General features: G+C 38.4%; 2 protein-coding genes across 3 annotated transcripts in view; both read right to left on the bottom strand.

Moving 5' to 3' along the window:
• Positions 1 to 4,927: 4,927 nt before the first annotated feature.
• Positions 4,928 to 7,568, bottom strand: LOC120518677 (B2 bradykinin receptor-like). The gene has a single exon (XM_039741591.1). The coding sequence runs from the start codon at positions 6,388 to 6,390 to the stop codon at positions 5,353 to 5,355; it is 1,038 nt and encodes a 345-aa protein (XP_039597525.1). The 5' UTR covers positions 6,391 to 7,568; the 3' UTR covers positions 4,928 to 5,352.
• A 3,707-nt stretch (positions 7,569 to 11,275) lies between these two features.
• Positions 11,276 to 17,500, bottom strand: part of LOC120518568 (B2 bradykinin receptor-like) — a 33,881-nt gene continuing 27,656 nt past the window's right edge. For both annotated transcript variants that reach the window (XM_039741434.1, XM_039741435.1), the window contains one exon: positions 11,276 to 12,972. In XM_039741434.1, coding sequence (XP_039597368.1) covers positions 11,883 to 12,972 — 1,090 coding nt within the window. In that variant the 3' untranslated portion in view covers positions 11,276 to 11,882. The remainder of the gene's footprint in view (positions 12,973 to 17,500) is intronic.

Raw genomic sequence — 17,500 nt, 5'->3', positions numbered from 1 at the left:
ACATTTTCACTATGTAAAATGTACTTCAGTTGTCAAAAAAGCACATAATCTCATGTGTAATATATTGTTCAAGTAGTATTTAATTTTATTGAATAATTGTGTCTACAGAATTAATTTCACTTTAAGTGTCCATTTAGAACTTTGCTGATGAGAACCTATATTAGTTTCATAAATACCTGAAAATATTTTTAACTACATTTCTGCAATCACTTGTGAAGAACTGAATCATTCAGTACTTGCTTTATGTCTCCAGTAAACATACTACTAAATACACAATATTTCTGTTGCTATTACTCCTAAGCAATATATACTAGGCCAGTGACACATAATCTGTTGTTGCTTGGGTGAAAGAATTCAAACGGAGAATAATTAGAAGGATCAGGGGCCTCATGTATAAACGGTGCGTACGCACAGAAATGTTACATAAGAACTTTTCCACGTTCAAATCGAGATGTATAAAACCTACACTTGGCATAAAGCCACGCACTTTTCCACGGTACCTCATACCTTGTCGTACGTGAGTTCTCCACTCGGTTTTGCAGACTGGCGGCACCCAGCGTCACAGCAGTGCTACTGTTCCTGTGTGGTTACTCATTATTTTCCTGACGCGGCTTTATAAATACACCGAAACTAACCGCATATTGTTTACTAGTGTAATGCATCTGATTGTAATTAACTTGTAACAATATACAGTAATGGTCCAGGGAATAGCCATAGTATTCCAAATACCATAACTGCTTTAGCGTTGTTACTCTCACTGCACCTTCTTCTTCTTCTTCTTCTTCTTTCAGCTGCTCCCGTTAGGAGTTGCCACAGCGGATCATCTTTTTCCATATTACTCTCACTGCAGCACTCGGAGTATTTATATCACTGTATCTGAGTGGGGAATCACAGCAGCAGCTGATCGGAAAGAGAATTATCGGTATACAGCTTCAAGCACACGCTGCCTCAGCCACGGCAAAACATTTCAAAGCCTTTCCTGTACGGACCTCGTGGTTCAGAAACAGTTTCATCCTAAAGAACTTTAAACGCACTCAATCAAGTGCTCCTTGTAGAACTGTTTGTACTTATAAGTACAATCACCCCACTGTAAACTTGCACTACAGTTATAATATCGCACAACCTGAGCCACTTTATAAAGCACGTATTTACATATGATGACAATATTATTTTTAAGATAAAATGCAGCAAAATATGTTTATTATATTATACAGATAAAACTTTAACTTCATTTAAATAATCTATATTCTTCACTGGGACTGTCATGAAGGATAGAATAATTAAACATGTACTACGAAGATATTTCAATGTTCCTTAAACGTTTTGAAGAATCTGCGCTCTAAGCTCACAAATGGCTTAACGTCTATTACAGAGTTGATTGTGTGGCAATTGTTTACTTGGAGAAAGAAAAGCAAGGACTGCAGGGGTGGCTACACCAATATATATTGAATATAAAACAGAAAAAGAAAATAACAACACAGCTAAAAATGCAGCAACAAATTTCAGCAAAAGTTAAATGCTTGTGTCATGAGCACGAGGCGGCTATGCAGTGTCTGCAACGGACGTGGCCATCCACCGTGCATAAGCTACCTTACTGACATTGGCGGGCGAAGGAGCCACCGATTCTTCCTCTGCCCAGTGCCACCACCAGCCTAGAGCCGCCCCTGAGTACTGCTGCAATAAATTATTTCATCGAAGGTCGCACACAATCACTGCGCCGTGAAACTCATGTTTAATAACGTGCTTTAACTCCTATCATCATAAAAATGATATCACGTATACATCTCAGTATTTTAGTTATTCAGAGAGCTGTAATATCACAAATGTAATGGATTCTGTGTCCAGTCGGAGGAAGAGAAAGCCGGTTTAAGAAGCAAGTAGTGATTCACACACATAGAGCACATAGAAGATCAAATACAAAACAAAGCATTTAATGTGCTACTTTAATTACGATGTGATTTGAGAAACTGGTTAATTAAACGATTTTAAGATGAAGTTTATGATGTTCTACTTTAATGACAAAATAAACTACGTGATTAAAGTGGAAATGTCGAGATTGAAGCTGACATTTCGTGCTTTTTCCTCACTGTGTGCCTTTTTTTCACTGTACCGTAATAAGCTTTCATATGACACTCAGACAGTGGGCTACAACTCTTCTTTTCACAGCGACTTTGATATGTGACTTCTTATTTCCGGCACTATGCGATTTTGTGAATGTGAGCTTTCAAGCTTCTCCAACACGCTATGTCACTCGATCAACTTCCTTTTGTTGATTATACCACGGTTTATTTGAACAAATAGTATGTTTTTCCTTTGCCTCCACTTGGTATTCTCTGAAATTCTTATATTTTCCCCCGTGCTTTTCCCATTGTCTTTTCACAGAAGGCTGAGCTTAAGGGCGATTTATATTCATTTGCATATTCAAAGAGGTGTAATTCTGGGAGGAGTTGGGGCGTTACATAAAGCGCGTGCACGAGCGTCACTTTTCACGCTGACCGGGATTTATGTAGCGGAAAAACGTGGAAGTTGGAGTACACACAGATTCCTGCATCTGGATTTTTCGGCTTTGTGCTTACGCCATGTTAAAGTGCGAGTTCTACGCACGGCTTTATACATGAGGCCCCAGGTATACTTTGAATCAATGTTGCCATCTTAGATAATCATAGTGTACTGCAGTCATGCACAATGTCAGTGTCACATCATATGTTAACAGTGGGAGCTGCAACAACCATAAAACACCATGAACAACCATTGAAAAAATAAAATGTATTTGGGCAAAATAAATAACTAAGAAACCAAAATTACACAATGTTAACATAATTTACAAGATAACATTCATGACAATATCTATCTTTGGCAGAGGAACCAGCAGTAGTATAGATATTTATTCAGAGGCTGACAGCAAAGTCTTTTTGGTGGACTACCAGCCTGCAGCATAAATGATTTAGACTATGAAGTAATGAGGGAAGACTCCCAAGGATGAGAGCTGTTAACATGTCCACGGCATTAGTCATGTAGAGCAATAGCTGACCTGGAGCCAGCTACAGTAATATTTACTGTACATTTATGGTAATCCTGACTGTTGTCATTGTGGTCTCAGTAATATGGACATATGTTCTTGTTAAGAATGTGCTCTGGTTCTTGGCTATTATTGTCCTTTTCAATTTTTTTATTTTATTATAACTTTTTTATTAATTTCTCCTTATTTACGCATCACTGACACGGAATTGGCCACATTACTTAAAAAAGCACCAGCAACCATTTCTTGTTATGTAGCTGTGGCGTGTGACATAATCACCTTGTGGCTATTTAAGATTCATCCGCAAAAAACTCCTCAAAAAGTTAGAGAGGGAAAAGATCATAGATCAGTTTAGAACATTTGTTTTGTTTTTTGACTTCATATTTCGCCTCTCGTTTTGGGCGTCTTCACTTTTATTTTTGATTTCTTTCGGCCTATGTTATGGGTTTTGTCCAACCCGCTATATCCTAACTACAGGGTCATGGGGGTCTGCAGGAGCCAATCCCAGCCAACACAGGGGGCAAGGCCGGAAACAAACACCAGGCACGGTGCCAGCCCACCGCAAGGCACACACACACACCCACACACCAAGCACACACTGGGGACAATTTAGGATTGCCAATGCACCTAACCTGCATGTTTTTGGACTGTGGGAGGAAACCGGAGGACCCAGAGGAAACCCATGCAGACACGGGCAGAGCATGCAAGCTCCACGCAGGGAGGACCCGGGATGTGAACCCAGGTCTCATAACTGCGAGGCAGCAGTGCTACCCACTGCGCCACCCCCATCCATTATCTAACCCGCTATATCCAAACTACAGGGTCACGGGGATCTGCTGGAGCCAATCTCAGCCAACACAGGGCGCAAGGCAGGAAACAAACCCTGGGCAGGGCGCCAGCCCACCACAGTAGGAACAATATATACATTATATAAACCTGTTTATCAAGAGCAGGATCTCTGGAAACCTGGAGCCTACCCCAACAGGTTTGAATGCAAGGCAGGAAAAATCCCTGGTATGCAATATGTATGATATGGCTGATGTTAAGAACAAACAGAATATGATATTTCAACTATCTATTTTGAGAGAGAGAGAAATTGAAAAAAGGGGAAACAGATATTTTTAAACATAATTCTGCTACTGGATTATTTTCACAATATCAGGTATTGTGATCTGTGAATATAAACTTAAATAAATAAATACAGAATAAATCCAAAAACACAGTATGTTTAATTTTCCTCCAGTTGGCAGACTCTCTTCACCTACTTACACGTAGCTCAGGAGTGACACTGCCAACTCAGGAACTTTACAAGGTTTGTATCACTTCATTGTTAAACAACTTTTTAAAAGCAAAACTGATTGGTCAACAACAATATGCTGATCTTGTATATTGACCTGACTAACTCTCAATCAGTGCCATTTTATTTTTAAAAAGGATTTTTCCTGTGTGAAGTAGCAGGTAAATGATTGTCAACAAAAAGCAGGCACCTGAGAAATAAACTGAAACGTTACCCACTTATGAGTTTTCTGTCCATACAGTAAAGATTTTGTTGACCAGCACATTCCGATTTGAGGCATTTGAATTACATCTTGATATACAACAAGTGCAAAGAAAGGCTGCGCTGTAAATCACTTTCTGTTTCACATGCTTTTACATGCCCGTATTCAGCTTGATCTGTCACCGCAAATGCTGTGTGAACACCCACCCTCCTTCAATGAATGAATATATGCAGGTGGCTTGTGGTAGATTACTTTCTGTTTTAGAGTTAAAAATTACAAGGGTTAAAGATTAACAGCAAGAATATTCATTCAAAAATGAAAACTAAAACTAATTTTAGTAAATTATTATTTTATTTCAGTTTGTATTTCCAGCTCTTTAATAGTTTTGTATAGTTTTAGTTTTTCATTTCGGTTTTGTTAATTATTTTATTTCAGTTTTGATTTTAGTTTTCGTTAACTATAATAACCTTGGTCCACAGGCTTAACCGTTCTGAACACTAAAACAGTTTAATTAACAGATTACTTGCTAATTTGACATGTCAATTAGTGATTATTAGCTAATTTGCTACATGGTAAGAAATATACTGGGTGGTAAGCACTGGAACTGGGAGGTCATAGCTCATATGACTGTAGAGTAAAGTACCTTAAAAATTCAATGCTTCTCTAACATTAAATATGTTCCGCTAATCATCTAGTATTACCTGTTTTTTCAAATGAAGGTCTTCTGTCAGATCTAACAGTTGAGATAATTCTCATTAGCAGCTATTACTTCAAGTATCTCCCAGTTAGTAGTGCATAAATGACAGTGCTTTGTCACATTGGTGTTACTGGTTTTCAGTGGAGTGTACAATCCTTGGAATGGCTGCTCCTGTGTTTGATTATTTGCCAAAAAGTATCTTTGGCTTTCCTCCTAAAGTGCTTCCCCACAATGACATACAAGATTGGATTGAGGCAGCAGTTGGTGTAGGCCAGATATGCAGAAATCTGAATGCCAAGGTCAAGGACATCCTCCCAAAGGCACCCAGGCAGCAGATTGTAAAAATGAAGGGTGTCGAGTAGTTTAAATATGTGATATGGCACCCAGCAGCAGAAGAAGGCCAGGAGCACAATCAAGACCAAAACAGCGGCCTTCTCTGATCTCTCCACACTCAGCCTTTTCATGTCATTATGTCTTAGAGCTTTTATCATATGATAAGTGCAAAATGTGATTACCAGAGCAGGCAGGAGAAAGCAAGTTAGGCTAAATATCAAATTGTGGATGACTTTCCATTCTTCAGAGGGAAAATGAAGATAGCAGATATTAGCATTCATTTCTTTTATGTACTTGACAGTGCGAAAGAGCATTACAGGCAAGCTTAAGAGAAGGCCACAAATCCAGATGCCAAAACATATGATCTTGGCACTGGAGGTTTGTCGCATTTTTCGTGATGACAAGGAGTTCACTAATGCTTGGTACCGGTCCATGCTAACTAGCATCAGAAACAGGATGCTGCAGTGCAGATTCATGACAATGACCACATTGACCATTCGGCAAAGAAATGCTCCAAAAACCCAGTTCAACCTGTTGATGACTGTCACAAACCAGAATGGCAAACACAATATCATTATTAAGTCCGCTGCTGCCAGATTCCCAAGATAAATATCAGGTACAGTGCAGCGTTTCTTGTGCAAACAAAACACATACAATACCATGGTGTTTCCTATAATACCCAGAATGAATATCAACGCCAAATAAGCAGGCTGGACAGTGTAGATCCACTCCCACACCACTGAAGAAGTGGAACAATCACTGAAGTTGGCAACAGTTCCGTTAAATGAGTAATTCGTAATATTTGGTGTGAGCTTGACATCTTCAGTTGTACCAGTCACCATTCTGAAGCTGTTAAAAGAAAGCAAGCAATGAGTACACTTGAGTACACTTTAGTATTTTTCTAACTTCTCCACACATTACATAAAATAGACTTGTTCTGAGACATTTGGAAACCTCTGTAATGGCCATGCTCCATCATGAAATTCTTAGAGGGCTTCTTCAGGTTCTGGGGTCTGTCAACTGATTGAACCTATAAACTTTGCAAATTTCATTTATTTTAGTTGGTGTTTTTATCCAAATCAATGCATACCACTAACTGCAATGAAACCGTTTCCAAATTGCTACAACGGGGTATTAGCTAATCATACTGTGAGTCAGTGGTGGAGGTGGGGGAACCAGAAGACTTGTGGTTTATAGTCTAACTTATTGGACACAGGTCTGTCCTGCCTATGCCCCCACACTTCCTCCTGGCTTTGATGATTGTTGATTTACTTTTATTCTACTGTAAACATTCAGGAATTTCTTGGAAAGCTAAGGACATTTACTGCATTGGTTTTTGGCCAACTGCCTGGCTAGTTGATGTGCAATGTACAATCTTCAGTTGAGCACTGTGAAAACAACTGAGATACAGTAGATGTGACACCCCTCCACTTGAGGTATCCCCATTTATAAAGAGTTTCACTCTCTTAAGGGTGCAACTTTTAACATTGTTGGGTATCCAAATTAGTCATGGTTTGTACAGTGATGAATATAACTTCTCTAACTCAGTAACACTCAATGTGTCTTTCTATTTATGACTTATTGTGGGTCTAGATTTATATGAAGATGTTTTGAAGCACCTTTACCTCCTCCAGTTAGGTTTGGCAGTACATCTTCCACTGGATCTGATATCTGATCTGATACCTTTCCAACATGTGAACTGGTAATACAATAAAAGGCCATGGTGTTCTGGTCACCTTCCATCTTGAATCTTTGGGCAAATAAACACCATTTGCCATGTTGTAAGACATTCTGGTCACTCAGTAGATTTGACATAGCCCTGTCCTAGCATTTAGAAAGTCTGAACAAGTGTGGCACAGAAGAGCAGTTCTGTAGTCTTTGATATTACTGTAGTTTTTTTATGATTTTGTGGCATAAACTGCATTAAAACACAAGACAGTAATGGTGCAGTGGCTTTGAACACTGCCTTTTTTGTGTTACCTTCGTTATCTTTATAGCTGTAACACAACTACCACATGCATTTCACTGTTCTACTAACTTTAAACTATCAGACTTTGCTTCTGAGTTGGCATAACATAAACACACTAAAAAATACATTAATTCTGAAATGAAGTTAAACAATGTACACATTTTATTAATTTTCTTCATTTCTTTGCTGTTACACATTTGTAAAGTGCATCTTTTAATACGTCTACTATGGCAATGTGCCTTTTGGCCACTTTTGCATACCTTCACAAGTCTAAAGATGAGGCAATAAATAAAAATTAAATTTTTTTGAAACACTTTACATTACCAAGGCTATACATAAAAGTACAAAGAAGCACAAAGTACACAAAATTTGCTTTCTTGCTCTAATTCTGCTTTTACGGGTTTCATTAAATAATCATGTGCCTAACTTCTCATTTTAAACAATAGTTCTTCATTACTTTTTTCTTCCACCAAGTTTTACTCAATAGCTTGCTTGTGAGGACAACGTTTATGAGCACAGTTTACTCCTGTGCTTCAGGATGAAAAATTTGCAAAAGCGGATTTGATCTGATGTTGTAATACTGGAGGAAAGTCACAGTAAGCACATTTCTTTGATCATATGAATTCTTTGAAATTTTAGAATGAAAGTGTGTAATCGATGTCAGTGGCTCACAAGTTCGCTACTGGGGGCCCCCTTTGGCTGGAGGATTTTGTTCCAGATAGTTTTACAATCAGTGAGTCTTTTTACCACAATTTATCTCATGGTTTAAGTAGGTGGCCTTTTTCCTTCTCTGAAACCTCTGGCACACTACATAACATTCAGAGTGATTTTAAATTGTAGCCTTCATTGAAAAAATCTTAGTGAGCTGTGACTAGTAACGGAGTGTGTCCTTCATCACCAATAGTGTGACAGACCCAATGAGTGTGTCATAGTGCAGTATAACTAGCCATAAGAAAATCAAACAGGTTCGATTTTGTCATAAGTTGTATAAAGGAGCTTCTCTCTGTGTGACAGTTAGCAATCAGTAAGTGCTCAACTGGAAGTATGATTCCCCCCAACTAGAATCTACAATTAAAAGAAGAACAGAGAATTGCAATGGTGGCCTAAAGAACTGCAGGAAAATTAGTATTCTGTGCCATGCAAACAGAGGAGACACTAGTGGAACTTTGGAGATGGCACTAATGTCTATTCAGCACCTCATCTTTGCTGTAAGAGGTGAGAGAGGAGTAAGAAAAAAAGATACTCCATGTTGATTGGCAGCAATAGTATGTGAACTTTGTGATATGGAACTCTAGAATTGTGCCAAGAAGACATGATATAGTCATGTAATTCATCTCATGAGAATCACAGTTATGTAAAACGATATCCTCGAGGCAGTTGTTAAATGTGACATGACCTCAGGCTCCAAGCTATATAGTGTGGCACCGCCCTTGCTCTGCATTCAGTACAGAGTAAAAAGTACCATTGGATTTGCAATTATATGAACATCAGAAATAATTAGTATTTTGCCTTAGCAATAAATGCTTAATTTTCTTTTGTTGCATTCCAGTTACTTCAATTTTTTAATTGGAGTTTACTCCCTTAATTTTATTTTAATAATGGTAGGTAATGATGAATGGAGTGGACACCCAGTCAAATAATCCTGAATGCTGAAAGCCTGTAGTCTACTGCAATGTCAAACTCACTACCGTGTTCATTAGTAAATAACGGCATTAAAAAGTAGAACACTGGGAAAAGTAGAACGAAAATTGAGATAAAAAACATGAAAATCTTAAAAATAATAAAAAACGTGAAATTATCTCCATGTGACACATTAAAAGAAAACTTCAAAAGCCCAATTTTAGAACTTCTAGATTGACACCAAAACAAAGAAACTCAGAAATAAACACTTGCTAAATTAAAGTAGGAATCCAATTAAAAGCAGAAGTTGTATTGTATGAAAACCTACTGCCACAGTGAGCCCCCAGGACTGAACTTGATTACAACTGATCTAAGGTATATGATGTAATTTTTAACTAAAAGCATATTGGGCTAAGTTGTTCACAAATGTACATTAGAAAAGTGCTATATGAAAGTAACTAATTATTATTAATATTATTAGGAGTAGTAGTATTACATATTATTATCATTAGAATATCTGTGTCGTATATGTATGATCTCAGCTTCACCATGGGACACCAGAACTGTGAAGCTGTCTTTAATACTTCATAAATTTGGTGAAGGTCCTCATAAATCAACTTTTACTTTTTGCAAATAACCCAGATATGCTTGCTGCAACAAACCAAATAATTCAATGTAATCTAAACACAAGGATAATAGAAGATGAACAAATGCAAGTATATACAGACAAAGGGCAATAATGAACAACCCAAAACCTATATTTGCACTAGTTTAACTTGTGAATTCTATTTCCTTAATTCATATCTAAAGAAGCAAACAGGAACCAGCATTCCTTCCTGACGGGCTTTAAAATGTTCTTGACACAGTTGTGGTCTTTCATCTGATTGAACTCGTAAGTTCTTATCTAGTTATAAAGTGTTTAGAATCTGCACCTTGACAGCAGCATTGATTTGTTCACAGATTGTTTGCTCTTTTCTGTGTGTGTGTGAAATGCTGCTTTGAATTTTTCTGTTGAACGTAGCTGCTAGCATAAAACATATATCTGATTTGCAGTTGGTGATCAGTTGACTCCTTTCTTCAGCAAGATCAACGTGCTGTTTTATGTATGGTCTCTCTTGCTTGTTCACTTTAGTCTTCTTTAGCAAGGTTTGGACTCTTGTATCATCTACATCCAGGTCCTTTACAGTCTGTCTTCCAGTCTTATGGTTGAAGCTTTAGTGTAAAATAGAGGGGCTCACTCCAGCCTGGGTTGTGGACACACCCTAGGCAGTTGGGGTCCTGCTGAAGAACAGAAATTAAGGCCAGGTGGAGAGCGAGTAGGCAGCAAAGAGCTGCAGCTTACAAAGGATATAAAGGAAACTGAGGAGTTTTGCCATTGGTTTCTTGGGTGCATACAAACACAACCTTTTGGATGATAATTGGTGCAAAGTCTTGTCCATTATGGATACCAATGGTTGAGTTATGGATCTTTGTTCACTGACTATGTGTTTAAATGGTACATCATGGTGCTATCACTGGATGTCAACTGCCTGCGACTGATCAGTCTTATCAGATAAAACCCAGAAATTGCATTCCAAACAGGAGCCCTGTGAGAAGAACTGACACTTTAGTTGAAGTTAACTGTCTGTAAAAGCAGGTCTGGCAGCTACCTCTTAACCAAGAGACTTGTGTGTCAAAGAAAAGCCAAGAGGGTAATCCCCATTTGTCCTACATCTGCCTGGGTTAGCTATATAAATATCTGAGGCACAAACTTACCATGATGACTAAGAGTTAAAAACAATGCAAATGACTTCAGACTGTTTCTTTTTTCTTACATTTCGCAACAAAAGTATAAACACTGCAAAGAAACATACACACATCTGAAAGCTTAACATAAACTCACATAATTTTACGGTGTGGTTTAAATACCAGTGATGACAGTTCACTTGGAACATCCGTTGTACTGCATCACGCCTAAAAAAACATTTTCGGGAGAAACACAGCAAAGTAAAAGTATTTCCAGCTTTTTATAAATACATTAGGTCTTGTAAAACTTAGCCATAACATACAATAAAAGATTCTCTGACAATTGCAATATCAAATATGAACAAGTAAATGAGAATACATATAAAAAACAAATGACACTGACTATGAATTAATATAATTCTACTGTCATTTACTGCACACTGTTATATAAAATATGATTTAGCTTCAAACAAGAATGATATAGTTCATACTGTAGGTATCCAAACAGAACAGTTTCATTTGATGCCTTTTACAGCTTAGAGGATCCACTTGTCTTTATGTTCAATAAATTGTCTCTGTAATACATTACTGCTTAGTGCTGCTGTCATAAGATTACCTTCATTTTGCCACCCAAGAGCTGTTATTTTCACTTTGACTAACTCATTTTGTTTTTTCATAAGTATGTCCACAAGAAATTTTATTCTGTTCATATTGTTTTCAAAGGAATCAGCCAGTGGAATTCAAATGTTGTTCTCAACTCCAATGTTTCTGGACTAGACATCTCAGATGAATATTATGTCTGGCTACAGATTATGGTTGTGATCGAGTAATCCCAGTTTCTTTTCTCCACCTCTGTTCTTCCTCGCCAGTGGCCAGCCAGTCTGCAGCCATGCTTAAGCTCTGTGGCTTCAAGCTAGAAAGAACTTCCACCAGCTATGCCACTTTTGATTGTCCTCTAAGTAAGCCACCATTCCACACCACCCTAATGTGGTTAGAGAAGTCTTCAAGGTGTGGCACCCCTTATACAGAGGAGTCCTTATCATAGATTGATAATGTGTTCCGTTGGTTTGTAGAGGACATGTATGATCTTACTGACATGTTTGCTTTGTCCAATCGGTTATGTAGTTGTTGAAATAACCCCATGGCTTTCTTTCGAAAACTTTTGCCGACGATTACGTACAAAATTGGATTCAGGCAGCTGTTGGTATAAGCGAAATAAGCCAGGCATTGACTTAAGAATTCATTCAGGTCCTTCAAGGCACATCCTCCAACAATGTTTGCTACAAGCAAGGTATCGATAAATGTCACAACATGAAATGGAATCCAGCAAATAAAAAACACTAATAGCACAGCTAGGATCAAGTGAGTTGCCTTTCTCTCCGTTTTTTTAACTCTAAAAGTTTCCATTGAATTGTTCCTTAGCACTTTAATGATCTCGTAGGTACAGTATAAGATGCAAAGAAAAGGGATGAGGAATCCGACAATCGTTAGCACGTTGTTGTTAAGAAGATGCTGCCAAGTGTGGGTATAGTTTAGGTAGCAGAAGGAGACATTATGTGTAGGGAAATATTCCACCTTTTTAAGAAGCTTAGGAATGCTCATTATGAGCCCAAACACCCAGATAACTGCACAAGTCACTTTGGCCAATGAAGTGCTTCTGCTTCTTCCCTCTGATAGCGCTTTCACTAAGGCTAAATAGCGATCAACACTTACGGCGACTAAGAAATAGATGCTGCAATACATATTCATGGATGTGCCAGCGCCAATAATCTTGCAGAGGGGGTCTCCAAATGGCCACGCAAGATCATTTGCCACATTCACGGCCCAGAATGGCAAGCAACTCACCATCACTAGATCAGCAGTAGCAAGATTTGCAAGGTAGATTTCGGCAATAGTGCAGTGCTTTTTGTGAAAGCAGAAGACACAAAGTACTAAAGCGTTTCCCACAAAACCTAAGAAACAGACTATGGAGATATAGATGGGCCCAATCATCTGTATCCATTCCCACATAGTAGCAGAGAAAAAGCATGAAGTTGAATCTGTGTTGTTGATCCCAGTTTCAGCCAAGGTTGTGGAATTTGATGACACCATCTTGGAAGTCTTTAGAAAGCTGTTAAAAAATAGCATCTAGTGTCAGGGAATTTTTTTTTTCTAAAAATGTAAACCATATAAAGAACAATTCAAAGAACTGAAATCAGAAATATGCTCTATGGTATTCATTAAAATTTATGAGGTTCTACCAGGTGTTGCCCTTAGGCCAAAAATCCATTGAGTCCTCCTTACACAGAGGGGTGCCTAAACTGAAAAATTCATGCCTTGTCAAGAATGACCAAATAAAAATAATCATTCAGACAGAAACAGTTTGATCAAACAAGGCATACCGAATTTATGCTCCCTTCCTGGTTGAAAACTGTATATTCCCAAGTTCTTAAATTAATTCCAACATTAAAATATCTTAAAATATCTTAATATTCTTAAGAAAATTCCATTAAAGTCATAAACAAAGGTATGAGTATGCATTAATTATTTATTACTATTAATACCTTAAACATCTTGAAATTTTTAAATAAGAAATTTAGAAATAGAAAATGCAATTTGCAGTGTGAATCAGAATACTGACATGTTTTATGATATGCCCTCAGGGTCTACTGCAATGCTCCAGAACACGAATAACAGAAAAAAGTTTAATTACCAATAGTTGATCTTCTTGGGCAGCATGGTGGCACAGTGGTAATGCTGCTGCCTCGCAGTTAGGAGACCCGAGTTTGCTTCCCGGGTCCTCCCTGTGTGGAGTTTGCATGTTCTCCCCATGTCTGCGTGGGTTTCCTCTGGGTACTCTGGTTTCCTCCCACAGTCCAAAGACATGCAGGTTAGATGCATTGGCGATTCTAAATTGTGTGTGCTTAGTGTGTGTGTGTGTTTGTTCACCCTGCGATGGGCTGGCACCCTGCCCAGGGTTTGTTTCCTGCCTTGCACTCTGTGTTGGCTGGGTTTGGCTCCAGCAGACCCCTGTGACCCTGTAGTTAAGATATTGTGGGTTGGATAGTGGATGGATGGACAGTTGTTCTTCTTGCTCAATTTTAAACATTCTAGTCAGTCTGGTTCCTCATTGTCAGTTATAGCCGTGAGTGAAAGAATGAGGCTCCTGTGCAGTTAGTGTGCTCACTCTCCAAGACAGAGTGAAGGATTCAGGATTATGGAGTATATTGGTTGGTTCTTCAGATCAACACAATCAATGGATGCCCCTCTCACCAGATCCCCTGGCTATTGTATCAAGCAAGGCCCACTAGGAACACATATCAAGAACATGCTGGAGGGATTATATTTCTAAACTGGATTGGGAACTTCAAGAAATACCACTGGAGGAGATGAAAAATGTGCTGCAAGTGTCACCACAAAAAGGCAAATGAGAAGTGGTTTTTAAACTGAAGGATACATTTGGTGTTTTTGAAGTCAAAGTTATTTTTGCAGTTGTTGCATACATTTATTTGCTTCTGCAACGTGTGTTGTTAAGTGAAGCACCATTTATAACTTTTTAAAAAATTATTTCCGTGCAGACTTAGGAGGTAAGGAAACAAATCATTAACATTCAGGAGGCGGCTGGACCTGACAGTGTACCTGGACAGGTACTGTGAGACTGTGTGAACAAACTAGCAAAGGTATTTATGAATATCCTTAACCTGCCTCTGTCTCATTCCAAGGTCCCCACATGCTTGAAGTCTACCATTATAATACCAGATCCTAAGTACCCAGTCATTGGTAGTCTAAGTGATTATAAGACCAGTAGGTCTCACACCCATAATAATAAAGTTTTCTGAGAGGCTGGTCTTACACTAAATGACTCATCTCACCCGCTCTACATCAATCACCAGTATGCTTAGAGCTAAAAATTTACAGATGATGCCACTGCTATGGTCCTTCATTCTGCACTAGCTCACCTTTAAAATCTTGGAACTAATGTCCGGATGCTGTTTATTGGTTATAGCTCTGCTTTTAAAACCAGATTGATTTCTAAACCTCTGGACCTGTGGATTAGCTAGTTCACTAGCTTCTGGACCTATGACTTCTTATCATCAGACTGTTGTGTGCTGAGCCCTTTCCTGTACTCTACATCCAGGACTGTGTTTTGACATCATTGCTAAGTTCGAAGATGTCATGACATAAGCTGTATTCAGACAGCAATGACTTGGTCTACAAAGAAGAGGAGCAGTACTTGAAACACTTGGGTTTGGTTAAAAATCTGTAATGTGCTACCAAAGAACTCATAATTGGTTTAAGGAGGTGCATTAACAACTTGGGACCACGTGCAATAAATGGGGAGAAATTAGAAAGAGCCTCCACCTTTATATTTTTCGCTGACAATTATACTACATCACTGATCAAGAAGGCACAGCAACGGCTTTGTTTTCCTAGAATATAAAAGAAATTTAATTTATCTGAGCAGCTGCTGATGTCCTTCTACTAATGTTCCACAGATCAGCATTTCCCAACCTGTGGGCTGTAGACCACTAATGGGCCGTGGCGGCATTGCAGGTGGGCCGAGGGACAAAACCTCACCCCCACCGCTCCAATGATCAAGCTCGATTTACAATAGTATCAGCATCGCAGGTGGATTGCGGCCAAACCTAAATAACCTCCCCAACCCCTGCTCTGACGAATGTACAGTACTTGATTCACCAAGGAGGAAAAGCATTGATAGATTGTGCTTAATTCAGTTAAAGCTCTGACGCTGTGGTGAGCACACAGAAAAAACATTTTAACGATTGTGCTTGATCCTGGTCCGGTGGCTCGCGCTAAATTCACAGTGGGTTGTGAACACGCTGGCATGTGAAAAATTGGATTTTCAAACTCTGCTATAGAGAGTGTCCTTACTTACTCTCTGATGATGTGGTACTCCAATTCCTCTATGGCAGAACCCTCCAAAAGGTCATAAACACTGTAGAAAAGATCACTGGAACTCTGCTTCTGCCAATGGACATCACCTACCACTCCCATTGTCTCCACAGGCCTAGTAATGTCACCAACGATTCAACACACCGGGTACTATCTGTTCATCCTGTTGCCCTCTGGCAGGCGTTGCAGGACCCTGTATGCCAGAATCTCTTAATCTTAAAGCGAGTTTTTAATAGTAGAGCTTTAATTGAACTAAACTCAGTACAAATTATGTAGGATTCATCAGGAAGCCCTCACTTTTGTTACAATTATTCTGATGTGCTTTATATTTTATTGTTTTTAAACACATAGTGCAGGATATGTTTTTGTTTATATTCTATGCTGTTCTCCATGCACTTTATACTTCTCATTTTCATGCTGTTATTATTCAATTACATTACACTGAGACCTGCATACAGAGTGCAATTACAATAAAAGCTATTCTCTTCTATTCTAATTATCCCTAATTGTGCATTAGAAAAAAGTTTTAAATATGAACATTTTGTAGACCAGAATGTTGCTGTACATTAATTCAAATTTTCAGAATACACACATACTGAAAAGTGCATATCATATTTTTATGCAGCAACATGTAATTTTATAAGACTTCACCAATTTTAAAACTGTTCAGCTTTCCTGTTCAACTTATTCCTTATCTCCATACAGTATATGTCAACCTTTAACCTACGCTGGTCATGGATACTGGCAGCGAGCGTCACGTATGTTCGTGTTGTAATAACATTTTGATAGCAAACTCTAAAATTTCCATTTGTTTATTTTAATTCAATATAATTCAGGTATGCTCTTTTCTGAACCATTTTAGTTTTGTCACACAACTACAGCCAAGAGTTTTACTTTCAGGTTATTCAGGTAATTTGAACCCATAGAGCTTCTAATTGACTCCATAAAATTCCACATGCAAGATTTGAGTAAAGAGAAAGACAGCGCCAAGACCTTGAGATAAAATATAATTATTTACCCTTTTTTAAGTTATAAACATACCATGTAATGAGAAAGGCATGCTTTTGGAAACTGAAATGTTAGTTACTTCTAAGGGGACTTATTTGGCAAGTTTAAGCTTTTATTTCACGTTTCTTCCTGGTGCCCCATTGGCTGCCATTTTAGGTGATAAGAGTTGATGCTTTTCAAATTTTACAAATACAGCTTAACAACATAAGTTTCCAAGGCAAAAAATGTTGTATTTCCTGGCTGTGAAAAAAAAATATTCAATTTTAAAAATTACCAAACTTCTACTTTAACTGCCAGGTCCTTTAAGTGTGCCCTGTGATAGACTGACATTCAATGCCTGCAGGATAGACCCCTGCTCACAAACCATAGACAGGATGCGTTGGGTGCTACGATGATGATTGAATGGAATATACACGTATGTTTAATGGACAGTTATTAAATGTCTGCTGCTTCATCACTGATATGCCAACTCTATCAATGGACTGAAGGTGAATGATGAAAGCAGCAGTGCTGAACACATTAAGAGGAGTGGGTGCGGCCACAAGCTGGGTGAGAGGGTGCACTGTCAAAAGCACTTTGGATTCTAGTTCAGGTTGACCACCTTTGAATTGTTCGCCCAGTTTTTGTCTCTTTTTAGTTGTTTTTTTTATTCCAGATTATTTTAAGGTGACCATTTAATGTTCATAAGGATAATTATTCTGGCTGAAAGTAAGGGAAATGTTCCTGGTTAGGTTGGC

This window comes from Polypterus senegalus, chromosome 18, assembly GCF_016835505.1.
Source record: "Polypterus senegalus isolate Bchr_013 chromosome 18, ASM1683550v1, whole genome shotgun sequence".
NCBI classification, from domain to species: Eukaryota; Metazoa; Chordata; class Cladistia; order Polypteriformes; family Polypteridae; genus Polypterus; species Polypterus senegalus.
This window is presented reverse-complemented; position numbering and strand designations above follow the sequence as displayed.

Excerpts from the sequence above, each read along its gene's own strand:
- LOC120518677 (XM_039741591.1), bottom strand. The coding sequence starts at position 6,390 with ATGGTGACTGGTACAACTGAAGATGTCAAGCTCACACCAAATATTACG.